The sequence below is a fragment of the Hippocampus zosterae genome, chromosome 4 (genome assembly GCF_025434085.1).
Source record: "Hippocampus zosterae strain Florida chromosome 4, ASM2543408v3, whole genome shotgun sequence".
NCBI lineage: Eukaryota > Metazoa > Chordata > Actinopteri > Syngnathiformes > Syngnathidae > Hippocampus > Hippocampus zosterae.
In genome coordinates this window covers 28,033,957-28,061,799 of record NC_067454.1, presented here as the reverse complement: position 1 = coordinate 28,061,799, position 27,843 = coordinate 28,033,957, and the positions used below count along the sequence as shown (strand labels likewise).

At 42.9% G+C, this 27,843-nt stretch overlaps 2 protein-coding genes across 2 annotated transcripts in view; one reads left to right on the top strand and one right to left on the bottom strand.

Moving 5' to 3' along the window:
• Positions 1–25,345, top strand: part of mex3b (mex-3 RNA binding family member B) — a 286,203-nt gene extending 260,858 nt beyond the window's left edge. The window contains exon 3 of the mRNA XM_052063960.1: positions 25,303–25,345. The gene's annotated coding sequence lies outside the window, so the exon portion shown is untranslated. The remainder of the gene's footprint in view (positions 1–25,302) is intronic.
• Positions 1–27,843, bottom strand: part of cemip (cell migration inducing hyaluronidase 1) — a 162,005-nt gene that overhangs the window by 13,716 nt on the left and 120,446 nt on the right. Inside the window, exons 15-23 of the mRNA XM_052063842.1 lie at positions 25,987–26,056; positions 23,852–23,980; positions 19,433–19,518; positions 18,656–18,787; positions 18,553–18,588; positions 17,166–17,321; positions 5,388–5,568; positions 4,217–4,432; positions 1,237–1,448 (exon numbers count right to left, since the gene is read on the bottom strand). Coding sequence (XP_051919802.1) covers positions 1,237–1,448; positions 4,217–4,432; positions 5,388–5,568; positions 17,166–17,321; positions 18,553–18,588; positions 18,656–18,787; positions 19,433–19,518; positions 23,852–23,980; positions 25,987–26,056 — 1,218 coding nt within the window. The remainder of the gene's footprint in view (positions 1–1,236; positions 1,449–4,216; positions 4,433–5,387; positions 5,569–17,165; positions 17,322–18,552; positions 18,589–18,655; positions 18,788–19,432; positions 19,519–23,851; positions 23,981–25,986; positions 26,057–27,843) is intronic.

Sequence of the window (27,843 nt, the reverse complement as noted above, 5' to 3'; positions counted from 1 at the left end):
CAATTGTACGCTGAGGAACATTGCCCTTAAACTGTTCGACTATTTTCTTGTTTGTTTGTTTGTTTGTTTGTTTATTTATTGAACATAAAACATATACAGTAATAATTTGACAGAAAATAACGTTGATAAAAAAGTAAAAAGAAAGAAATCAGTCTTCATTCAACACAGTTATTATGTTCAAGGGAGTAGGATAAAGTAAAAAACTTATCTAGTCCTACCCCGTTATGTGTTTATATCTACTAAATTATTTTTATATCAATCAGAAAAGAAAAAAGTAAGAAGAAGTCTCCATTAAGGCTCATACTTTACCCTTCACCGTGATATTTTTACAACATTTTTTTTTTTCGGGATTATATACATCCACACCCTGGCACTCTTGTGTCAATTTTCTCTTGTATTCATAATGGATATTTCAATACCTTTATCTATTTATCAACTTAGTTCTGATTTATCACTATATTTAATGTTTAGAATTTATCATTTTAATTTTCTCACACAGTTGTTCACAAAAGGTGAACCTTGCCTCACCTTTGCTTGTGAACGACTGAGCAATTCGGGGATTCTCCCTTTATACCCAATCTGGCACTGTTCCCAGTCTGTTCCTAGCTAGCCTGTTCACCTATTGCATAGGTGTCAAACTCAGGCCCTGGAGGGCCGCTGCCCTACATGTTTTCCAAGTCTCCCTGTTGCAACACACCTGATTCAAATAAACAGATCATCAGCAAGCTCTGCGGAGGCCTGACATTGAACCTGTTCATTTGAATCAGGTGTGTTGCAACAGGGAGACTTGGAAAACATGCGGGACAGCGGCCCTCCAGCACCTGAATTTGACACCTATGATCTATGGCATGTTTCAAACAGGTGTTTTGATGAGCATCCCTCAAATATCTTTTTTGCCAGCTGTCCCGGCTTTTTTGGAACGTGTTGCAGCCATAAAATTCAAAGTTAACACTTATTTGCTAAAAACAATGATGTTCATCAGTTCGAACATTAAATATCTAGTAGTGTATTCAGTTCAGTATATGTTGAACAACACACCTTGAGTTGACAGATGCGTGCACTTGTGATAATGGAATGTATTGCAGTATGTTTTTCCATACTAAATTTCAATATTTATTCAAGTATAATGCCCGAAAAGCTGAATAAACACATAGTATTAAAAAAATATTTTTGGTGAATTTGGTCAGAATCATGTTTTGGTGTGATGTTGGAGGTTCTGCTGATGTGTTCACTTACTTGTTGAAGTTAATAAGCCCGATGATGACCTCAGCTGGTGCAGCTTGGTCCCAATGGATGGTGTACCCCTTTGCCAGTGTGATGACTGGTTGGAACTGCTGGTAGTGCTTCCTCTTTCCCAATGCACCCTCTAATGTCAGGGGTCGGTCAGGGTACTCATCTTTCACGATGTGCATGTTCAAGTTAGCAGGATTACGTGTCTGGACGTAGATCTGGAGGAAACAAACATGCAGTTGCAAGGCTGATTTCAGTCTCAAGGCAGAGGATTTTGTCTACTAAGTGAAATATGGCTCTGTAAATATAAATGTTTTTCATAGACATTTTTCTTAATCTGATATCTAGCCATCCATTTTCTACTATTTGTTCTGTTCAGAGTCACAGAGAAGGTGCAAGTGATTCCAGCAGACTGAGCCAAATGCAGAGTTCACCCTGGTGTGGCCACAATCACACGTGACAATTTCCAAAATATTCAAATGAGCAAACAAACATAACATACTGTTGTTGAGTTAAAGCAGAATGGAGAATATGAATCAAAAATAAGTATTCTTCCCTCAAATAATGTTATTCATCCATCTCTGTTTGCAAGACAATGACAAAAAAATGAGGGAATGATTTACACAAAACTTTGGGGAGGGGCGGGGTTAGAAATAAGGAAGAAAAACGGTGCAGATTTAAAGTTAAGTACAGGTGGGAAAACAAAAACACAACATTGCCACAATTAGATGCAAATATCATGTAATCGGCGAAGAAGGAATGAATATCCAAAATGAAAAAGCATACTAGATGCAGAGGTCAAACTCTATGTGGATGACGGTGTATGAGCACTGATACAAATTGGGATTGTTTGGCCTTGGCAGAGATCTGCAGTCAACTGAACACTGTTTTAGTCATCATTATAAAGGCACAGTTTTTCACACAACTCCTGTATTGACTTTGATTAGATTGCAGGCATACCCAATTTATAGCTTGTGAATGTAAGCCAAGGTTTGCATGTTTAATGGGTGATGTGATCATCTCGGAAAGACAGTAGAGCGAATATGATCAAACAAATACTGTATTTTCCGCACTCTAGGGCGCACCAAAAAGTCTTCAATTTTTTTAAAAGCTCACCGAGCGCCTTAAAATCCGGTGCATCTTGTGTATTGTCATTACAGTAATACGTCGACTCCAAGATGGCTCCTTCCTGTAGACATGCTTCCAATGTTATAACTTGCTGTTGGTTCAGTGAACTGTGTCGCTGCTTTATTAAATAGGTTTTTGTTGCAGCTCCGAAAAAAGGAGAGCTGTGGTGTTAATTTTTTTAAAGCAGTCTCAACAAATACAGGTACGTCTTTGTCTGTCTCCGTGCCTTCTTCCGTTCGACTCGAGAGGCGTTCAACACCACCTCCGAAAAACGTAAACTATTACTTCAATGAAACTACAAACATTGAAAATAATACATCAAAACTGAAAAGCAAGCGAGGATATCACAAAATAAATTCTATAGCCCCCCCTACAGAATTTATATTGTGATTTCATCATCTGTGAATATACAACAAAGGAATAAATAACTACGACTGACATCTGATCGTACTGTACTGTTGGAGCTACGATCAAGGAAATGCCAATGCGTTTTTTGGAGGCGGTCATGAACGCCTCTCAAGTTGACCGGAAGAAAAGAAGGCACGGTGACGGACAAAGACGCACCTGTATTTGTTGTAAAAAGGAGAGCTGTGATTGTGCTTTTATTTATTTATTTTTTAAAACGCAGACTTTATTAATGGTTTTCACAGTCCCAACAAATACAGGTACCCGTCTCCGTGCCTTCTCTTCCATTCCACTCGAGAGGCGTTCATGACCGCCTACGAAAAACATAAATTAATTACTTTAATGAAACCACGAAGAAAATCAAGCGAGGAAATCACAAAATAAATTGTTTAGGGGGGGATGTATCATTTATTTTGTGATTTCCTCTCTTGATTTTCTGTTTTGATGCATTATTTTCAATTTTTTTATTTTCATTTAAGTACAGTAATAGTAAATGTACGTTTTTCAGAGGCGGTCATGAACACCTCTCAAGTTGAACGGACGCCTCTCGAGTTGAATGGAAGGAGCCTAGACCCATCTAGTGGAAGCATTATAGATTGTGCCTTATAATGCGAAGCGTCCAATGTATGGAAAAAAATTACAAAATAGCCATTCATTGAAGGTGCGCCTCATAATCCAGTGTGTCTTTTAGTGCGGAAAATACGGTACAGTGATCGTTCTTCATCACACGAGTTATGTTCCAGACCTCTTTACGATTGTTGAAAATCTGCAATAACATTACTTGTATTACCACAATGAGGAAATACGCGAGATAGCAATAAAGTTCTTGGTTTTACTGTTTGGTGCTTTCTGCCGTCTTTATTACCGATTTGTCTTACTGTTTATTATGCATGTTATATTGCTCCATGTACAGCACTTTGTATGCAGCGATGGCTGTTTGAAAGTGCTCTATAAATACAGTTGACTTGACTTGACTTGACTTAAAAACCGATTTTTTTTCTTCAATAATTGAAGCCTTAACTGCTCCAAAAATCTTTAAAATAATTAGAATACATTTAATACACACAGTAAATGTATTCAAACACACACACGCACGCACGCACGCGCACACACACACACACACACACACACACACACACGCACACACACAAATTAAAAAATCAAGATGTTTTGCCGGGCAATTGACGGTGGTTCAGCTGCTTTCCTGCGCTGTGGCTGGACCGTGTGGGACCGTACCCTGCTTCGAGCTTGGTGCACGCAGGCCACAGTGGGCTCGATTTCCTCCATCGAGCTGAGAGTGCCAAATGAACGCAGTAAACGGTAGTTTTACCAGTGAAAGGGAATTTCTCCTCAAAAATGTGATGTGTTTACATCAAAAAAATTAATGTGGGGAGCTCAAACAGTTGAACGGTTTGTAGAAACATCACTCTTCTTCCTATATTGATGACCTTACCTGTGCATAGTGCCCACTGCAGATGGCAGCCCTCCAATCAGGCACATCAATGCACTCAGGGTGACGGAGCAGCCAGTTGTCTTCCTTCACCAGGTAAGCTCCAGGATACTCACTCACCGAGCCGTCAATGTCATGGAAAATAGTGGTTTTGTCCCCATCCATCTGCATCTTATTAAACCACGGACCAGGCTCCCCAAAAAACACACGTGAGGTGATCTATGTGAGGCAGAATGAGCAATTCTGAGCAAAAAAAAAACATCTCGACAGTCAATCTGTTAACTAATAATGACATTCATTTAATTCCTAAAACGTCAATACATATTTATCTGATTGTAGAAACGTATGTCCAGTGGATAATGCATGTTTTAAAATGTAGTCCAGGGGTGGCCAACGCGCGGCTCGCGACCCGCATGCGGCTCTTTGGCTGGTTCAATGCGGCTCACGGGCTCTCACATGACAAGCGTTGAAAACGCCTCGGCAGCGGCGATGCCATTCAAACAAGGCGCTAACTTCACAGAACGTACTCCGTCAGCCGACCATCAATCCCGTTACTTGATTGACAAATTAGGCAACAAATCGGATGACTGCATCACCGCTCATGCGTAAATAACGGCGCTAAGCGCTAAACTAGTCAGCGAATTACCCCTGATTTTAAGGCAGGGGTGCCCAATACGTCGATCAGAATCGACCGGGAGCCAGCGAACTGGTCCCAAGTCGACCGCAAGGGGTGGGAGGAGGAAATGGGTGGGGGGAAAAAAGATTTGTTTGTTTGTATCTTTAGCTTTCATTCATTTTCTGCCCGTTCTGACTGTTGCTCATCGTGGTGTGCGTGCATGTGTGCCAGTGTGTGCGAGCGCGCGTGTGTGCTCGTGTATGCTTGCACGTGTGTGATCGGGTCGTCCGTGAAAAGTTGGTCGCTTCAAAAGTCGATCTTTGGCCAAAAAAGTGTGTGTGTGTTTGTGTGTGTGTGTGTGTGCATGTGCATGTGCACACGTGTGCGCGAGGAAGGGTATGTTATGGCTCTTTGCAGTAACACAGTAAAAAAAATTGGCTCTTCGTCTCTGACTGGTTGGCTACCCCTGATGTAGTCCCCTAATAAAGGAAACAATGTTATACTGCCAAATACTGGAAAAACTTTGTTTCAAAGCTTGAATACACAACTCGGACTTACAGGTACGTGGTCGAAGGTGATGTCTGTCACGTTATTGTTGGGGCAGCTCTGCCATGAGTTGTTGAGCCGAAAACCAAAAGCACTGCTGTGGCGTCCCTCCAGAGCTGCATATTTACGAAACGTACAGTTTTGAACATTGATGGGCCCGTCGTAGATCTGCATTCCCCGGATAGGGAAATCACTGCACAGAAAAGAAACCCAGAGTTTTCCCCCAGGTAACTTGCTTAGTCTGGTTGTAGAGAAGCTAGTCGACTTCAAAATCGAGACTTCATTTTAGTCAGTGTAGATTTATTGATAAACCTGTCAGGATAAATGTTCTCAAATGAAATATTTACTCAAAAATAAACAATAGTATCATTTGTCACTTATATACTAATGGTGTGAGAGCAAAAATAAAGTACATCCTTTTTAAGTGCAATTATTATAAACATTTGTATTGAAATGAAGAATAATAAAATAGATTCAAGCCCTGTTAATTTTTTTAATGACAAAATTCAACAAATGTACTGTCTGAAATGGCAGAGTTAAATATGTTTTTTTATTTCCTTCATTTCCTCCTTCCTTCCTGTATAATTTATCTTAGTTTTTCCATTTAAAAATTCTCTTATGAACATTACAGCAGGACTGCGTGTGTGAATATTTTACTGTATCCAGTATATATTTCACATTAATGCTTTGAAGATTTATTCAAGTTTAAGAAAACCTTTATTAGTCTCGCAATGGAGAAATTCCAGATTCACAGCAGCAAAGTTATGAAAGGAAGAAGTAGAACAACAAAAAAATAGGAGCTGCTGGAAAGGCAGCCACTCTCGCGGCGCCATTATGAAGTCAAAATAACAAAAATAACACAAGACAACACATAGGACAGAGACAGTCGTGCAATCTTCACCACTTTTCTGCATACACTTTGTTGTCTGAAGCAGTTATAGATGAAAGAGGAGAGGATCAAAGTGTCCTTTCACCAGTGGATCAGAGACATCATGCTGAAAATGTGCACACGTCTGCTACAAGCCAAGTTTTGAAAGCAAACACGAAGCTGTAGCGTCCAGTGACGAAAAGAGATTAGTTCACTTCTCCTGTCCCACATAATAATAATAATAATAATAATAATAATACATTTTATTTGTGGGCGCCTTTCTAGAAACTCAAGGACACCTTACAACAAGCAGTTAAAATCACGAGTACAATGTTAAAAACTACATCAAATAAGATAAGAAAAAAATACAACAAAAATAAATAAATAAAAATAATAAAAATAATGGCTTTATGGTCTGAGTGAATAGGCTTGTCGAAACAGATGTGTTTTGAGGCGGGATTTGAAATGTGTTAATGAGGCTGTATTACGAAGGTCAGCGGGGAGTGAGTTCCATAGCTGGGGAGCAGAGCGACTGAAGGCTCTATTTCCCATGGTGACGAGGCGAGCAGGGGGGACAGAGAGGAGGACAGAGGAGGAGGAACGAAGAGAGCGGACAGGCGTAGGAATATGGATGAGGTCAGATAGGTATGGAGGGGCTAGGTCATGAATGGATTTGAATGTGAGGAGCAGGATTTTATATTGAATGCGGTGTAGAATGGGGAGCCAGTGGAGATGTTGAAGGACGGGTGTAATATGGTTTATGTATGGTGTGAGTGTGATAATGCGGGCGGCTGAATTTTGGACCAGCTGAAGCTTATGGAGGGTTTTTTGAGGGAGACCAAACAGAAGGGAATTACAGTAATCGAGTCGCGAGGTGACGAGGGTGTGTACAAGTATAGCAGTGGACTGAGGAGTGAGAGAAGAGCGGAGCCGGTGGATGTTTCGAAGATGATAATATGCAGAACGAGTGATGTGGTTGATATGTGAGGTGAAGGAGAGGGTGCTATCAAGGATGACACCCAGACTCTTGACCTGAGGGGAGGGGGAGATGGAAGAGCTTTCGAAGGGAATGGAGAAGTTGTTTATTTTGTTTAGATTGGATTTAGTGCCTATAAGGAGGAATTCAGTTTTATTGCTATTCAGTTTGAGGAAATTTGAGGTGAACCAAGATTTTAATTCCTGCAGGCAGTTGGTTAGGGAGGATGGTGGAAGTATGGTATTAGGTTTGGTAGAGATGTAGAGCTGGGTGTCATCCGCGTAGCAATGAAAATGAATGTGGTGTTTCCTGAAGATATTACCAAGGGGAAGAAGATAGATTAGGAATAGCAATGGGCCGAGGACAGAACCCTGAGGAACACCTGAAGTGAGGGGAAAGGGGTGAGATCTAAAACGTTTGAGCTGGATAAACTGGGTGCGGTCAGAAAGATAGGAGCGGAACCAGGAGAGGGGGATGCTGGTGATGCCAATGGAGGAGAGTCTGTCGAGGAGGATGGAGTGAGAGATGGTGTCAAAGGCTGCACTGAGGTCAAGCAGGAGGAGGATGGCGAGTGAACCGGAGTCAGCAGAGAGAAGAAGGTCATTGCATATTTTGAGGAGGGCAGTTTCGGTACTATGGAGGGGACGGAAGCCAGATTGAAATTGTTCGTAGAGCTTATTGGAGGAAAGATGGGTGTGAAGTTGAGCAGCTACTGTTTTCTCTAGAAGTTTGGAGATGAACGGAAGGTTTGATATGGGACGAAAGTTGTTCAAGTCGCAGGGATCAGAGCCAGGTTTCTTCAGTATGGGAGTGACAGCAGCAGTTTTGAGATGAGATGGTACAATGCCAGTAGAGAGGGAAGTTTGAATAATGTTAGTGATGAGAGGGGAGAGGGCCGGGATAGAAGCTTTGACTAAAACAGTAGGGAGAGGGTCAAGTTGACAAGTAGAGGATTTGGACTTCTGGATTAAGATGGAGACTTGGTGGACAGATGGGGATGTAAATGCAGAGAGTAGGTGGGTAGGAACCGGGGAGAATGGAGAAGGAGGGTTAGGAGCAGCTGAAGGGGTGAGTTGCTGGTGGATAAGTTGGATTTTGGATGTAAAAAATGAGGCCAGAGTATTACAAAAATCAGTGGAATAGAGATGTGAGGGAAGAGTGTCAGCAGGTTTAGTGAGTTTAGAAATGAGTGAAAAGAGTGATCTGGGGTTGCCTTCATTGGAACTGATTAATCCAGAGTAGAAGGTAGATTTGGCTTTGGATATTGAGTCCTTGTAATGGAGAAAGTGGGTAGTGTACATTTCTTTATGAATGGCGAGTCCAGTTTTTCTATATAATCTTTCAAGTTGACGGCCTTTTGATTTAAGTTGTCTGAGGGTAGGGGTAAACCAGGGTGCTGTTTGGTTGAAGGAGACAGTTCGGGTTTTGAGTGGGGCCAGGATATTGAGAATGTTATGGAGATTTGTATTGTAGTGTGTCAAAAACTCATCTGTTGTAGAAAGACAATCAGTACTGGGGAGGTTGTTGATAAGTGATTCTAAATTGTCCGGGTTAATGTCCTTGATTTTACGGAAATGTATAATGCGTTGTGGGTTGGATTTGAAAAATGACAGGTTAACATTGAATGAAAGCAATAGATGATCTGTGTATGGGAGGAGATCGGTTTTACAGTTTGTTGGTGATAATCCAATACAGCAGATCAAGTCCAGAATATGTCCTTTACTGTGTGTGGGAAAGTTGACATACTGTTGAAAACCAAAACTGTCCAGGCAGGAGGTAAAGTCTTTGGTGAGTGAGTTATTGATATTGTCCATGTGTATATTAAAATCTCCTAAGAGAATCACATTTGGTGATAGTGTATACAGATGGGTGATGAGTGTAGTAATGTCAGTGATAAAATTCTTGTTTGGTTTTGGTGGACGGTAAATAGTGGCAATCAGTGTGGGAGTTGATCCAGAGAGCTGTATAACTGTCGCTTCAAAAGATAAAAAAGCAGGCACATTTACAGGTGCAAATTTCCAATCCTCGCGCAGAATCATCGCGAGGCCGCCTCCCCTCCCAGTCGTGCGCGGCACAGCGTGATAAACAAAGCCCGGTGGAGTAGCTTCATTAAGAGTACCATAATCATTTGGCTGCTGCCAGGTCTCAGTCAGACACAGAATGTCAAACTCACGGTCTGTCAGGAGGTCGTGGACGAACTGGCCCTTGCTCGTAAGGGAGCGGATGTTCAATAGGCCAACGTTGACAGCAGTGCAGCTGTGAGCGACCGCGATGCTATCCGACCTCGGGACGCGTGTCAATACAGAGGCATCCGCACGGCGTCCGGTGTTCTTCCGTGGGCGGCGAGCGGTGGACCAGAACGACCTGATGGAGCTGGAGTTGTCGTATTGATAGTTTCGGCGTGAGCCCCGGTGAGTGCACCTTCGCCGGGGCACGTAAAGGATGTCCGGGTGTTGGAGCAGAGCAGGCGGTGGTGGACCGTGTGGATTAAAGTTGAGTTTGAGCTCAGTGGCTGCATATTGGTGAAGCGCTTCCAATGAGTGGTGGAAAACACACAGAGCGAACCAGCAGAAAGCAAGCCACTCACAGCTGATCAACATAGCCGGACCGGAGTAATGAAGTCGGGAAGCAGCAACAGTTAGTGGGTAAGCTAGCCGCTAGCCGCAACTCAACGACAACTCAATACTCGATGACAGGTAATGACAGTTCGGCCGATCGAGTGTGGATTGATCATTGTTCACTCGGTGACCATAAAAGCAGGTCGACATAAAATATGTCGGCTATAAAAGATAAAAAATTGACAAAAAATGGACTTAAAAATCAAAAAATCACGGGGAGTAGCGGCGTCCAAAATTCGCCAGCGTTCACTCCGGAAGTGACGTCAAAAAGTGTCAAAAAGTAATCCGTTTCAAACTCCAAGCCGCGACTCCCAGCTCCAAATCCGCATCGGCACTCCGCGCCAACGCTCCTTTCTTCTCATCGTCGGCTCCTCAAGACCTCCATCCATCCAGCCGCAGACCGTTCAACAGCACCGATCTCTCCGCTGAACAAAGCGGGGCTGTGAAAAATGCTGCCCATTACAGGCGCAAGACACAAGCGCCCCGGGACTGTCCAGCAACGACAGTCAAATGGCGCCGACATTCCTCCAGTCAAAAACAGTGCTGGTATACCCATGCTGCCGAGAAGACGCAACCACCAAGCACAGAGTCTCCTCCTTGATGAATGTCGTGGCCAAAAAATGCTGAAAAAGGTCCACATCAAGTCCACACGACGTAACAACAAACACAAAGTGACAAAAGAAACACAAGAACAACAAAAAAAGCAAGGCTCATGAGAGCACTTGCTGACGGCTGCCTACTCGGGCGCCATCTTGACTTCAAAGTTCCTTCACAGAATTATGTACCCAGCAGCGACCTGTCAGCAATGCACATTGCACACATGCATGTGCATATACAGTATATTTTTAAATTAATGCAGGACCTGAACCATGATTGTGCTAGTGGTCATTTTCAAAATTATTACTGTATATGTTTTATGTTCAATAAACAAACAAACAAACAAAACATTTTCAAGTATCAAGATAAAAACAAATGGTTACAAATATTTATTCTATACTTTTTGTTCTTTTATCTCTCTCTCTCTCTCATTCATTCATTGGAATCATGGTTGTCTCTCTCTCTCTCTCTCTCTCTCTCTCTCTCTCTCTCTCTCTCTCTCTCTCTCTATATATATATATATATATATATATATATATATATTAAGGGTGTGGAAAATAATCGATATTAATCGATACATCGATGCGCACGTGCGCGATGCGAGTGAATCGGCTCATTCACTGGGTACGACGCGATTGACGGGTGAAATCGAGATTCATCGCGATGCATTGGTGGGTATCAGTAATCCGATTCAAGCGCCGTTTTATTCATGTTAAACGTCACCTATATGCCCTTTCCTCGGCGCAATGAATGCACCATCATTGTTTTGCGTTTTGTGTTGAATACGGACGGTAGCCGTGCGTCACATACAGTCCAGTACACAACTAGCGAAACATTATGGAAGTTCGCGCAAGCAGCAGCGAGGAAACTACTGTATTTAATGCTTCCGCAACATTCAGATCTTATGTTTGGAAATACTACGGCTTCGAAAAGAAAGACGGAAAGATTGATAAAAACTCCGTAATTTGCAAAGAATGTCGCACTACGAAGCCATACAACGGCAGCACCACAAATATGCAGATCACTTAAAACGATGGCACCACATCACCGACAAGTTTCCCGCCCCCTCCCCCGCCTCCCCGTCCAGTTCCTCGTTGGCCACCGGAGAAACTCTTGGCAAACCAGGTCAGGATCAGAAAAAAATCGCCTCTTATTTTGGGGGTCCCCTTGCAGCTCACTGTGACCGCGCAAGGAAAAACTTTATCTGGATGACTCTTGGACATTTCATTTTGACACTCAGTGAGAGTGGTCTGTGTACGCTACAATACACACAGCAGCTTTGAGGCTGTGACTGCCACATTGTTTCAATTGTATTTTTTTTTCTGTCCTATGGAGATGGATATTTCATATAAGACACTCAGTGAGTAGTCTGTTTGTGTTTATACTACAGCAACCGCTGTGAGTCTCAGGTACCAAATTGTTTACATTTTCTTTGCACAAAACCCAATTGTGAAAGGACTTTAATAAGTTGTTTTACACGTTCTACTGTTTATAAGGAATAAAGTGGTCTACTTTTTGCAATACCATACTGAATTCCAACTTTTTTTCTTTGCGTATTTGCATCATGGTTAATTGCACAATATCACAACAAATTGCACTGTATCGTATCGGATCGCATTGATTTGAACTAAATGTGTATCGCATCGTATCACATCGTGAAGACGGTGAAACGTATCGCATCGTGTCGCCACAAAATTCCATGTATCGTTTAAGTATCGCATCGCTGGTAGTGCATCGAGATGTGTATCGAATCATCCTCAGTGCTGAGATTCACATCCCTAATATATATATATATATATATATATATATATATATACTGTATATAAAAATCCTCCTCTCACCCCTCGGGTGGTGTCCGTCCCTCATTCAGCTCGGGTCCTCTACCAGAGGCCAGGAAGCTTGAGGGTTCTGCGCAGTATCCTTGCTGTTCCCAGCACTGCACATTTCTGGACTGAGATGTCCGATGTTGTTCCCCCGGGAACAACATTCCTCTGTTGCAACCACTCATCTAGTTTGGGGGTCACTGCCCTGAGTGCTCCGACCACCACAGGCACGACTGTCACCTTTACCTTCCATGCTCTCTCCAGCTCCTCTCTGAGCCCTTGGTATTTCTCGAGTTTCTCATGTTCCTTCTTCCTGACGTTTCCATCACTTGGGACCGCTACATCCACTACAACAGCTTTCCTCTGCCCTTTATCTATGATCACGATATCTGGTTGGTTCGCCATTACCATCTTGTCAGTCTGGATATGGAAGTCCCACAGGATCTTCGTTCTGTCATTCTCCACCACCTTCGGAGGTGTTTCCCATTTTGACCTTGGGGTTTCCAGTCCATACTCCGCACAGATGTTTCGGTAGACTATGCCACCCACCTGGTTATGGCGTTCCATGTAGGCTTTCCCTGCCAGCATCTTACACCCTGCAGTTATGTGTTGGATCGTCTCAGGTGCCTCTTTGCACAACCTACACCTTGGGTCTTGTCTGGTGTAGTATATCTGGGCCTCGATGGCTCTGGTGCTCAAGGCCTGCTCCTGAGCAGCCAGGATGAGTGCCTCTGTGCTGTCCTTCAGGCCAGCCCTCTCTAGCCACTGATAGGACTTCTTGAGATCAGTCACTTCAGTTATGGTCCGGTGGTACATCCCGTGTAGGGGCTTGTCCTCCCATGATGGTCCGTCTTCCAGCGCCTCATCTTCTGTTCCCCATTGTCTGAGACATTCTCTGAGTACATCATCCGTTGGAGCCTTCTCCTTGATGTATTCATGGAGCTTGGATGTTTCATCCTGGACAGTGGCTCTCACACTCACGAGTCCCCGGCCTCCTTCCTTTCGGCTTGCGTACAGTCTCAGGGTGCTGGATTTGGGATGGAACCCTCCATGCATGGTTAGGAGCTTTCGGGTCTTAACGTCCGTATATATATATATATATATATATATATATATATATATATATATATATATATATATATATATACACGGAGGAGACTTTGATTATGTGTTGTTTTTGGATCGCTATTTTCCCTTTGTGTCGATTTGTGGATACCATGGAGCAATCGAGAAAGAAGAACATTCTGCAGTTTTTATCTGACAAGGCCACATCAAGAAAATGTTAACCATTCTCCACTTTGGCCTTGTTTTCATTCAAGTTAATGTTCTCTCAGCATTGTTACGTCACCATTCTCCATGGCAACAGAAGCACAACAGTGGAGCAAGCGGAGCTGATGTGAATGCTCCAATATGCCCATTTCAGCCTTTAGTAATGTCATTTTATACCACGCACTGACAAGTGAGAACTCTTGTCACCACTGTGTGTAAATCTTGTAACAGCACTTCAATTTCTCCAACGTTGTAAATGATTTGCACAAATCTTAAATTTTAATTTCACATTTTCACTTATACTTCCTTGGTACAAAATATTTGTTATCAGAGAGCACTGCAATATATGATTTGATTTTCACTCTGTCCTCTCTGGCTACGCAGCCTGTGATGATTTTTTTTAGGTCCACCAGAGGTATCGATTAATCAACACACTAACACACCATGTGTCGATACAATTGGGGGAATGTGCCACATGCTTCACGAGGCCTCATTTTCTCATTGCGAACTGCTTGTATTGCCAAAAATATTATTTACAATTATGACATTGGAGCGTCATAGCATTTGCCACCCTTCCATCTGTTTTCTGAACTACAAATCCTCAGTAGGGTTGCTAGCATGCAATAAAGCTGTTGTTAATTGTAGTCATGCATTACTGGACATCATAATCTGACGATGGAACTTGACTTTGTGCCACGGTTAGCCTCAAGTACAGTTCACTGCAGCGTGGGAAATCTGAGCAGGTTTATGTGAATAACAGAGATGGGCGTTTTACCCTATTTTGACGGACAGTCCTTAGTCCACGACCTGTATACCCTTCCGTCATCGTCCCGCCATCCTTATTCATATAATAATAATAATCGTCCTTCGTCCATGTCCTTTTAAAGCGCCTCTGTCCTAGCTATCTCTACCGGATGGATTGATTGTTAGTGAAATGGGTGTCTATAGGCACTTTGTTATGTTCGCTGACTGTGACAGTATTGCTATAAAAATATTGTTGAGCTGAAATACTCTGTTAAGAAAATACAGTGTTTGGCTACACACTGGTCTTTGTATTTTGCCCCCCGACGCCACATACTTTACCCGGTTAGGGAAGATTAAAGGGACGGATGAAAATTCCCTTATGTCCATCCATCCATCCATCTTCCAAGCCGCTTGATCCTCACTAGGGTCGCGGTGGGTGCTGGAGCCTATCCCAGCTGTCTCCGGGCAGTAGGCGGGGGACACCCTGAATCGGTTGCCAGCCAATCGCAGGGCACACGGAGACGAACAACCATTCGCACTCACACTCACACCTAGGGACAATTTAGAGTGTTCAATCAGCCTGCCATGCATATTTTTGGAATGTGGGAGGAAACCGGAGCACCCGGAGAACACCCACGCAGGCCCGAGGAGAACATGCAAACTCCACACAGGGAGGCCGGAGCTGGAATCGAACCCGGTACCTCTGCACTGTGAAGCCGACGTGCTAACCACTGGACTACCGGGCCGCCTCCCTTATGTCATTTTTAAAAAAATTCTCGTCCTCTGTCCTCCCCCCCAAAAATGAGCGTCCGTCTAGGAGGCCCTGTCCCAGGGACAGAATGCCCATCTCTGGTGATTAATTAAATGCAAAAGTGCCAAACTCAGCATTTTCCGCACAAGTTCCAGATCAGCCATTTTGTGTGTTTTCTGAGAGGCTCGGCAATGAAGTTTATTTAACTTAGTCTACCTGGGCATCAGCCATCTCGGCAACCCCGCTTTTGTTCATGTTTCCTACTCCGCCTACGACGCCTGTCAGACCTAACAAAAATCCACGCAGGTCCCATTTGTAGCGCCCTCGACCCGAGGTGTTGAAAGTGAGTTAAAACTTCTCTAGAACTCATCAATTTGTACAACAATCCAATGCTGTTTAAGTGGTGAAAGTACAATTAGAAAGGAAAAGGCACAGCTCGTTCGTCATCACAGTCTGGCGACTACCTGAACCCGCTTCCCCTGACAGGTTTATAAATCACCGGGGGAAACTTTTGTTCTAAATATCAGAATATAATTCAATCATAAGTGTGACTGGCATAATAGATACTAAACTATAAACAAGAATAATAAATTGGGACTTCGATTTTGTGGTAGGATCCAATCAAAATGGCACATCTTGACTTTTGTACATAGTTTGAGTTCACTGAAAAGGTGGGAAAAAGTTCTCCAATAATTAATATTTATCTGATGTTACTAAAACACATTACTAAATTAACATTTGGGCATTTTAACATGGCAACTTTTTTTAATTCATTGTGTGCAGTAAATCTTGATTAGGTTGGATGTTTTGATGATTGTTTATGAATTACCTGGATTCTTGTCAAATTTGGTTGGATTTATTTTTTTTTTACTTCAATGCCGGTTATTTTGTTCAGGGCCATGGGTGAGCTGGGCCTCATCTCGTCTTGTGGCAGAGGGGAGATCACAGGGCAAATATAGACAAACAACCACTCACTCATATTCACACAGATGAATATTTTTGATTATTCAGTTAATCTAACATGCAAGACTTGGGAATTTGGGAGGAACCCTGAAGACCTGAAGAAAATGCACGCAAGCACTGGGAAAACATTCAAATTCCAAGATAGCATGAGCTGTCAAAATACTCCCCCACTCCCTCCCTCTATTTATCCATCTGAACTGATCATCCCCATGATTGTCGTGGGTGTGCTGGAGTCTATCCCGACTGTCTTCGGGCAGCAGGCGAGTATACCCTGAACCCGTTGCGAGCTGATCACAGGGCACAGACATTACTGAACAACCATTCACACCTATGGACAATTTAGAGCAGGGATAGGGAACTCCAGTTCCTCAAGAGCCATATCCTGCCTGTTTTAGGTCCCTTCCTACACATCTGATTCAATTGTTCAGGCTTTGACAGAGCTTGCTGATGAGCTGATCATTTAAATCAGGTGTGTTGGAGTAGGGAGGGACATAAAACAGGAACGATGTGGACCTCCAGGAACCGGAGTTCCCTACCCCTAATATAGAGTTTGCAATTAACCTACCATGTATGTTTTTGGAATGTGGGAGAAAGCCGGAGAACTCAGAGAAAACCCACACAGGCACCCCGAGAACATGCAAACTCTACACAGGGAGGCTGGAGCTGGAACTGAACCTCTGCACTGTACGGTCGACGCCAACAGTAGCCCACTGAAACCAGCCACCCACTGTGTTTCTCGCCACAAAATAAAATTGAGTGCCATTTTCTGACCACAAAACACAAATTTGAGTCTAATTTTTTGGGCGGCAGGGGGGCTGTGCATTATGTACTCATGAAAAAAATTTCAGGTTGTAACATCAAAAATGATAAACAGGAGGCAACACAAACAACAAAAAACTTCCTGGGAACAAAAATCCAACGCCCTTGGAATAAATAAATAAATATAAAACAAATGTTTTGCTTCTAAAGGCCAACAAAACTCAATATGCATGAAAACTTTGGCATCAGGGAAGTTGGTGGAATAGTTTTACAAACCGAAATGTATTTTCTTTTAGAGGGCTTGTGATGAATATCTCATCTATTGGAAGCAAATATATGATTGCATCCACTTTGGGGTTTGGGGCCTGATATAGATGATGGTGGGATAAAGCGTTTTTTTTTCACATTTCACTTTCACTTACATGCCTCGCGGGAGGGTCCTGCCCGTGAGGTCAGCACCCCCTGGGCCCCAGATACTGTTATCAGGGAGTGGCATTCCATGATTTTCACTTTCCCCCACAAATAGAGAATTCTTCACCATCTGACGAGAACCATCATCATCTGGAAACGTTCCTCCACTGCACACACAGACAGTAAATGTTAGAAAAAAGGCACACATAGTAGAGGCACTTTTTGAATTCTGATTGTATTTTGGTTATTGGACATGCCAGTGAGTCATCCACCCATCACATCTATTGGCCCACTCCTTTAGTTGGACTTTCCATTGTCCGTAACAATCATCATTACCATGATCAACATCATAGATTTTATTTGTAAGATTCTTTTTTTCACAGAGAAACCACAGGAACCTTTTTCAAGACCTGGACAGAGTCTCTGGGCAGAGGGAAGTCTGGGCTCCTCTGCAATTCTTTTTTTTGTCATTGCAATCAAAAATTCAAATATTTTTTTTCGTCTCCGGTACTGTCACAATTTCTTTTTATAGCTTGCGGTATTTTCCTAGAGTATTGCATGCTATTTTCCCACTTTATTTTGTTGCTAACATACAGAGGTAACATTGAATCTGTATTCCTATGTGTTTTTTTTTAATATACACCAGAGTCTACATTCTTCTTTGTTCCTTACGTACAGTATTCCTTTTACTTAGTCCCCCTAGTGTTCAGACCGAGACACACAAATGTGTTGTGCTATTGGCTGCAATTCAGAGAAAATGGGTGCCGTGAAAGAGTATTATTGAATATGTTTCTCCACATCATGCGTGTCCATAAACTCTGACCCACAAAATCACATCTTACATGTGTAGGCTCGATTATCGTCCATAAGTGCCCGTCCTAATTTCTTAGTAATTACCACTTCAGGAAGAACTCATGAATTACTTTTCAGACTGTTTCAAAGCAGTTTACCAGTGCGGACTGCAAATACTGAAATGTGTTTTCCAATTATTTAAACAACAACAACAAAAAGAGAGTAGGCTGTCTTATAATGCTTGTATTGAATGCACAAATACACCTTTATTATATCCGTCAAGATAATATGGTTGAAAACAGTAGCTTCTCAAGGAAGACTTTGCCACCTTTCAAATCCAGCTAGGGACAACAACAAGAAATTAAACTGGTTCATGAAGAAATGTTCGTCTGTGTTCTGAGTAGTACCAGGGTATCTTTGAACATGGCACCAAACCCCACAATGTCATCACTCTGAAATCTTTCCTTGTATGACTGCAGGTTTGTGATCAGCCTCTGTCTAATGTATGTATCAAACATTTGAGTGTACATTTTTCCTTGATGTATGGCAATTATCATGATGCATTTATTTTCATTTGTTTACAAGTGATAGAGTGAGAGGTCTTACCTTGCCAAAGTGAGGCCAATGCCGTTATCTGCAAATCTACAAAATGAATACATTGAGTTTCATTTTAAGGCACTCAAAAATCAACCATTCAATTTTTACTCACTGGCAGTCATCCAGCCAGACATCCCCTCCTCTCAGCCAGGCTCCGTGGTCCTGGTTCTTATAGGCTACAAAATGGTGAATGTGAGCTGGGACTCTTGGTTTGAAAGGGTCAGCATCCTGGTGGGGGCCATACCTTTGGGGGTTCCACAAAATTATAGCATCACTGGCTGTATTAAAAATGAAGTTTGTTTGTTCATTTTTTCTTCAGAAAATCATGTTCTTGCATTTGTTGTTGGAACAAAATATGTTCTATCTTGTTTTTCTCTAGGTCATATTTTGTTTATGAATTCATGCATTTCGCATTGAGCAGACCAAATGTGGGTAGAGAGTGAAATAATCTTTGTAGGTAAAGGCAGTTTGAATTTGACATTGAAATATATTTTTTTTAATATAAATCTGTCCATCAATGTTCTCAACTGTTTGACCATATTATGGTCATGGATGAGCAGGTGCCTATCCCAACCGACTTTGGGTAAAATGCAGTGTACCTACTTGATTAGTTGCCAGTTTGCAGAGCACTTATTGACTTTTGACAATCATTTATATATATGGGAAATTATGAGTGCCCAGTTACTTAAAATCCTTGTTTTTGGATTGTGGGAGGAAACATGAGTAACCAGAAATAACCAGAGAAGATGTAATCACAGAACCTGACGGACGTGAGGCAGACGCACCACACAGTTAAAGAATACTCAGTTGGATATAAAATAATGACACAATCCCTGAGTGTAGTTAAAGATTTGAAAAGCTAGTAGAAAAGATGGTCACAAATGATTACCTGGCTCCAACCAGTGAGAGGAAAGGTCTTTTGTCCTTGTCATTTGCCTGAGTGGTCTTAACTCCATTATCTAGGATGAATCCGGCCTGAAACCAAGGAAAATATTTATTTCAAGCACCGAGCACACATCTGAGCTGTCATTAGTTGATCACATTCAAAAGCTGGAAGCTTGTTTCACACTTTTAGCCACATGGCACTGATATTTTCTATTGTACAACGCAATACTTTTTATTGTACAACTACACACTTTTCTGCTTGGCTCTCGACGAAGGCGGACGCTTTTTTGACCCCCCCCCCCTTTTTGACCCCCCCCCCCCCCCCTTGCTCGCCACTCAGTCTATGTGCTGTCCTTGTGCTGTCTTTTCCTAGCCTCCGCCGTATTTTTTCATCCTAAAAAACAAACCATGGAATTTGTTGGCTGGTCCCTTGATGCAATCGACAAGATTTTCTCGACGAGAAGAGCAGGCAGTGGGGAGCCTGCTTGCCCCTCGGGACATTTGTTACTGGGCACACCCTAGATCCATGGAGGAAGCGGAGAATGTGTGCCTGTCAATACTGTCCGTTGAGGAAGAGGACTACATCTACATTATCGGCCTTATGATAGCAGGTATGCTGAAGTTTGGTGTTAGCAGTTTCCTGTTCGATTGCAAAATCCAACCGATGGGAGCAGCTTTATTGGAAGTGAAGAAGCTGCCGGTCATTCTCGATGGTCTAACGCGAATGTCCAAAATATTGTAAAGTGTCCTTGGGTGTCTTGAAAGGCGCTTATAAATAAAATGTATTATTATTATTATTATAACACTCAGACTCAAGCGGTGACTGAGCTCAACCACAATTGCGGTTCGGGAGCGTCTCCGTACGATCGACAACAACATGGAGAAGTTGGAATTCTCACTTCGATAAGGAATTGTGGATTTGGCTGATCGGCGCCAGTGAAGGGATACAGCCACGGACTCAAGGCCACCTGAAATTGTTGGCGGCCGTCCCTCCAAAACAAACAACGCTATTTGGACCCCTTTCCCCTGGATGGAAGGTATGCACGGAAGCTAGTGCCCCCACCATCACCCCCTCCTTCTCGGCCATAGACTGATAAGTCAGGACTGTCTTCATGAGCAGACCTTGACGAAGCAGCTGTGGCTTGTTCACGCATACACAACCAGACAATCACACATGCATACACATCCTCATCATCACCATCTTCATCGTTCCTCTTCTTTTCCCCCGCGACGTGGAATGATCTGTGGAGCGCACGGTGGACCGTGCAGCTGGTCGGATGGGCCGACAACACGGACGGGCCGCATTTATTCTTTTGGTCAAGATCCATAGCTTGTGATCCGAAATGAGGGTAGGAACATAGATCGTCCACGATGGATGAATGGATGGATGCTTTTGTTAAAAAGTACAGGCTCTTTCTTACTGGTGCAGTTCAATCACCCTGTTTATGGAATAAATTGTTCATGCAATTTTATTTTTATTACGGTAGGTTTATTTTGGCCACCTACGTTTAGGACCCACCCTAATTACTAGACGAAGGGCATCGTAGTGTATTCTAATATGCCTACTGAAATCTATTCAACTCGTGTGTGTTCATTAGCATGGAAGTGACTCAATATTACATTTTTGGGTTTTTTTTTGTGATTGTAGGTCATCTTTGTACATTGCAGTTGATGTTACTTGTACTATTTTGAATTTTTTTTGCCCATGGTTAATTCATGCGTTTTATAGAAACATCACACATATCCACGCAGATTAAATATTGCAGAGAGAAAATTATTCTGATTATTGCTCATGTGGACAATAATATGTTCTAACCAAGGAATGGATCATGACCGTTTCAGGCTTCTACAGAGCTCCCTTATAAGCTGATCATTTGAATCAGATGTGTTGTCGTAGAGAGACATCTAAAACAGCCAGGATATGGCTCTCGAGGAACCCGAACTCCCTTAACCGGACAGACTGTCGCAGTTAGATAAACCAGTCATACCAGCAAATATTTCTCAACTTTGTAGGATACAAGATCTGAAATTTGCCTTGCATTAAAACAGCATCACTGTCATACAAAAGCATTCCGCTGGACAACACAAACATTATCATTTGACGAAGACTATCTCATTAAGGAGTAATTTATTTTGTGTGATTTTTAGAAAGCTCCTAGTTTCTGGATTGACTGATGCACAAAGGACTGTTTTGAGCCTCACTCTGTGATAGCATGGCACACATTACTGGCGCTGGGAAGGTAATAGCACATATTCATTGTTTGGTTCATGGTTGAGGTTGGAGATGCCATTCTTAGTCAATTGCATGGTGCCATTGTTAAGATAGGCTGCCTCAAACAGTTTGTCCAGAGGTTGGCCTACAATCTTCAAACAGACTTTGAATCAGATGTCTTAGGCCAGATTTTGCAGTGACTGTGAGGCAGCTGAATCATACGGCATTACGGTGCTGTAGCACACTGCGGATATTGGGGGTGAAGAACAGAAGGAACAAATGACCTGAGGCGACAAGAAAATATCTGCTTTGTTTGGATTTTCTGCAGATGAAGACAATGTGATGTTTCCATGATTATGTTGATTCAATAATAACGTCCAACTATTTGAATGACTGTGTTTTATGCAAAATGCATCAATAACAGTGGGAGTTCCAGATAAGCATTTGGTGCTGCAAACCACGCCCTGTTTTTTTTTCCAAGTTTATTCCCAGAATGTTGTTTTTATTCCATGTCCACACCTTGTTGATGGAGGGCCTGATTGTCGCAAGTTATTCAACAGCATAATCAAAACAGTATCATCTGAGTACTTGATATCAAATTGGTTATTTAAGAATGAATGGCAATCATCTGTGTATATGGTGAAGAGTACAGGTGCAATCAAACAGACACGATATTGGTTGGGTTGCCACAGGAAAGGTTTTTTAACTAACTGTATACTCTGTTGATGCGGAAAGATGCATAACAGTGAATGAAATATGAGTGAATACCCTGATGAAGGATCTTAGAAATTAAAATGCTTGGTTGATTCGGCAGATGAAAAATCTAGAAAAGAGAACTCTTCCATAGTTATTTGATTTATCCAGATGTATCTGTAGAACCTGCACCTATCTGCCTGCTGGTCTCCTGCTACATTCTTCCGTCACTCATAAACAAGTCTATTAAGGTACAGGAACTGCTCCACATTGGGCAGGTGTCTTCCCCAACTCGGAGAGATCACTCCCTCCTGACCAAACGCTGGCACTGGTTGTACAGGGATCAAACAGCCCGTTATAGGGTGGCCAATACCCCATACTCCGGGAGCACCCACCTCAACATCCCCCATGGTATATGGTCGAACACCTTCACCAAGTACACAAAACACATTGGTAGACTGGTTGGGTGAACTCCCTTGCACCCTTGTGGGTGTCGAGCTGGTCAATCCCATGTTCCATGGCCCAAAAACCACACTGCTTCTACCAAATCTAAGATTTTACTTCTCGACGGACCCTTCGCTCCAGCTTCACTGAATAGACTTTACCGGAGAGACTCAGGACTGTGATCCCTTTGTAGTTGGAACACACCCTCTGGTCCCCTTTCTTAAAAAGATGGACCGCATACGGTCTGCCAATCCAGAGGCACTATCAACGCGATGTTGTTGCAAAGGTGTATCAACCAGAACAGCCCCACACTATCCAGAGCCTTCAGGAACTCAGAGCGGATCTCATTTACCCATGAGACCACCCTTGCCACGGAGAAGCTTTTATCCACCTTGGTGACCTCAACCCCAGAGATAAGAGAGCCCACCTCAGTGTCTCCAGACCCTATTTCCTCAAAAGAAGGTGTATCGGTGGAATTGAGGAGATCTTCAAAGTACTCTCCCCACCATCTCACAATGTCTCAAGTCGAGGTCAGCAGTGCCCCATCTCGACTATACAGTGTTATTGGTGCACTGCTTTCCCCTCCTGAAGCCATCGACTGCTGAAGCTAGGTTTGTCTTGGCCAGCTGTTACCCGTCAGCTGCCCCTGGTATCCCACAGGCCAAAAAGGATGAAACTCCTTCAGCTTGATGGCATCCTTTACCGCCGGTGTCCACCTGTGGGCTTGGGGATATCCTCCACATCAGGCACCAACTATCTTATGGTAACATCTTCGATTGGACACCTCAACAATAGAAGCACGGAAGATTAGCCACTTGGACTCAATGACCCCCGCCTCCCAGTCATGCGCTTCCAGGTCTCACTGTCATTTCCCATGTGAGAGGTGAAGTCTTCCAGCAGAACAAAGGAGTTCCCACAGCAATTGCACTCCAACACACCCTCCAAGGACTCCACAAAGGATTGACACTCTGAGCTGTTGTTTGGTGCATAGGCACAAACAACATGTGTTAATATTATTTCAGTGGGTGGGTGTGGATGGATGGATTTGATTAAATGATATATTTCCAGACTCACCCTGTAGTTGGAATGAGCTCTGTTGTTGATAAATTGGCCCATAGGCGTGTGTTCTGTTTTTCCAGGCGAGTACAGCCCCTCAGAGGGTCCAGTGGGTACATGGTGGAAGATAAACCAGAATCCAGTTTCCTACACAAACATACACAAAAAGCTGTTCAGACTGTGATGTCATAAATCTATTATAGGGATCACCAAGCTACCTGTGTGCACCATGTAACACCTAATGACAGCATGAGAAGCCCGCAGGCCTGTTTGAAGACTCACCAGTGAATGGACAATTTCCGTTGTTGAAGGGATGATTTGAAAATGTAGACACTTGATTTGTAGAAATAAAGTGTTGCATACTGATATTTGTGTGACGGTGTTAAACCAATGTTGATATTAAATGTGAGATATAATTAAAATGATCAGTGTTTCTATCTATGGCTGACATTAATTATGAATCGAACACACAAATAAAGTTAATTTATACCTTTACCTATATATATATATATATATATATATATATATTGGGATGTCATTCGAGTTTGAGAAATGTAGTCGGATGGTGACTAAGAGGAAAGGTAATCCGCACTGAAGGGGTCTCACTCCCTGAAGGAACAATAGCAGACATTGTGGACAGGTACAAGTACCTCGGTATACCACAAGCCAATGGCAACCTCGAACTGGCAACAAGGAAGGCGGCTACGGCCAAATAGCTCCAGCGGGTGAGGCAAGTCCTAAGAAGCCAGCTCAATGGCAAGAATAAGACCCGGGAAATAAACAGCTAAGCCCTGCCAGTGATCAGATACCCTGCAGGAATAATAAGGTGGCCAAATGAAGAGATTCAGACCACGGATGTTAAGACCTGAAATCTCCTAACCATGCAGGGGGGGTTCCGTCCCAAATCCGGCACGCTGAGACTGTACGCAAGCCGAAAGGAAGGAGGCTGGGGACAAGTGAGTGTGAGAGCCACTGTCCAGGATGAAACATCCAAGCTCCATGAATACATCAAGGAGAAGGCTCCAACGGATGACATACTCAGAAAATTTCTCAGACAATGGGGAACAGAAGTTGAGGCACTGGAAGAGGGGCCATCATGGGAGGATAAGCCCCTACACGGGATGTCCCACCGGACCATAACTTAAGTGGCCAATCTCAAGAAGTCCTATCAGTGGCTAGAGAGGGCTGGCCTGAAGGACAGCACAGAGGCACTCATCCTGGCTGCTCAGGAGCAGGCCCTGAGCACCAGAGCCATTGAGGCCCAGATATACCACACCAGACAAGACCCAAGGTGTAGGTTGTGTAAAGAGGCACCTGAGACGATCCAACACATAACTGCAGGGTGTAAGATGCTGGCAGGGAAAGCCAACATGGAACGCCATAACCAGGTGGCTGGCATTGTCTACCGAAACATCTGTGCGGAGTATGGACTGGAAACCACATGGTCAAAATGGGAAACACCTCCGAAGGTGGTGGAGAATGACCGAGCGAAGATCCTGTGGGACTTCCAGATCCAGACTGACAAGATGGTAATGGCGAACCAACCAGATATCGTGATCATAGATGAAGGGCAGAGGAAAGCCGTTGTAGTGGATGTAGCGGTCTCAAATGATGGAAACATCAGAAAGAACGAACACGAAAAACTCAAGAAATACCATGGGCTCAAAGAGGAGCTGGAGAAAGCCTGGAAGGTAAAGGTGACAGTCGTGCCTGTGGTGGTCGGAGCACTTGGGGCAGTGACCCCCAAACTAGATGAGTGGTTGCAACAGATCCCGGGAACAACATCGGACATCTCAGTCCAGAAATGTGCAGTGCTGGGAACAGCAAGGATACTGCGCAGAACCCTCAAGCTTCCTGGTCTCTGGTAGAGGACCCGAGCTGAATGAGGGACGGACACTACCCGAGGGGTCGGGGGGTGAGACGTGGAATTTTGTATATATATACACACACACATACATTTCCAACTACTTTGCTATCATGGCTCTTAGTCAAAAATGTTTTCCGACCCCTGGACTATCACATTGAATGTTTGGCAGTGTTTCTGCTGTCTGCTTGACTCAAGAGTTAATATGTGTGTGCAGTTATTAATCTATAGAAGCTGGGAATGGGAAAAGAAGTGGTTGGAATGGCTAAAATTGAAAATAGAAACTCACCTCTGAGCCTGCAGCAGCACAGTTGATAAGGTTGTTGTTTGGGTTGGCAATCCAGAATGTTGAAGTTGCACTACATAACAAGAGTATAAGATAGTGGGGAAGAGCAATGAGAAAAAAAGTTTGTATTCATCACGTGAAAATTTGAGCTTAGTTTTGCAAGATCAGTTGTCCTTATCTGACCTGGTACCTGTCAAAATAAGTTGCTACATTAATGTTTCTGCCTTAAAAAGAGGGGGAGAGGAAAAATCCAAGCCAAGTATCCTTTCAAGAAGACATGGCAGACAGCCTGACAGAGATGAAGGATGTAAATTTGTAAAAAATAGATCTTTAGTCAGACTAATAACAGCCAGTCTCACAAAAAACAAGAGTAAAGGCCACACCAGCTTGAGTGAAGAATTGATTCAGCTGCAAAGAAGCCTTTCGCCTGGTAGGTGTGGAAAGAGTTTTCATTAACATTTTGAATAAACAATGTCACAATGATGATCGAAAGGCATATTCTAATAGAAAGTTGACTTTTGCAGTTAAAAAAAAAAGCAACACTTTTTGTCATTCATCAAAACTGTGTGCATGGCCAAGCTGTAGAACATTATGAAAGTAATCTCGAAAAAAAAATCATCCCTCTTTTGGCTCCAATTTATGCCTATAATTTGATTTTAATTATTTTTTTAAGACATGCAACGACACAACAGAATCAGCCTAACAGAGACTGTTGTGACAGAAGGCATGACCAAATGGTGTATAAGTCATTTTCTCACGCACATACAGATACTCTCATTGCAGTTTTCCAGCTGCCGCACCTAAACCATGTTGCGCTTATAGTTTTCTTGGTCAGATTATTGAACTCTGATTCGTGACAAAGGTTAAAAAGAAAAAAAATTAACAGCTCTCCAGAAAATCACGGGTAAACATATGTAACTGGGATTTTCTAATGCAGATGGTGGGCCACCGGGTTTGGGAAAGCACCGTCAAAGTCACTGCTCTCACTAGGTCATCAGGTAAGTTGATCACCTCTCTAATCAAAGAGAAAACCAATAACGTTTCATGTTTGGCAACTTTCTAACATCCTAAGCGAGGTGTGTCAAACTCATTTTTATCACGCGATACCTTGGAGTTAATATCTTCCCTTGGACGGCCATTATGACTATAACCAAAAAATGCTAAATCAACACATCGTATAATTACTGTATTTTCACGACTATAAGGCGCCATTAAAAATCTTAAATTTTCTCCAAAATGGACAGGACGCCTTATAATGCGGAGCGTCTAGTGCAGGGGTGCCCATTAGGTAGATCCTGATCTACCGGTAGATCTAAGACAGGTCCCAAGTAGATCTGAAGAGTGTCGAGGAGAAAAAAAAACAAACAACCATTTGTGTGTCTTTGTACATGTTCGTGACATATTTTTTTGTGTTCATGTACGCTGCACCCTAATCATCCTATCAGTCTCATTTTCACAAAATAAATATTAAAAAAATAAAATAAAGCAGGTAAATCTTGAATTTACGGTGGCGCCTGATTACGTCACCAGAAGTTGTTAGCGCTCAGCAGTCTGCAATTGCAGCTTGTGATCAGAGCTGTTGCGCTCTATCATCATTCTTCTCATTCAGAGTTTGCTTCGTGTACAATTCACAGAGGGCACGGACAAAGAATAGGAATCTAGGAGGGTCCAGGGAAGCACTTTAAAATGGTACTTGTGAGCTACGATAGTTAACAGGCTGCGTCGCATGCCTCAGTTTCAGGCTGTTTCTTATCATGGCGTGTGTGTATGTGTGTGTATGTGTGTGTGTGTGTGTGTGTGTGTGTGTGTGTGTGTGTGCGCGCGCACGTCGTTAAGGGTAGATCCCGTGAGGTTAGTTGA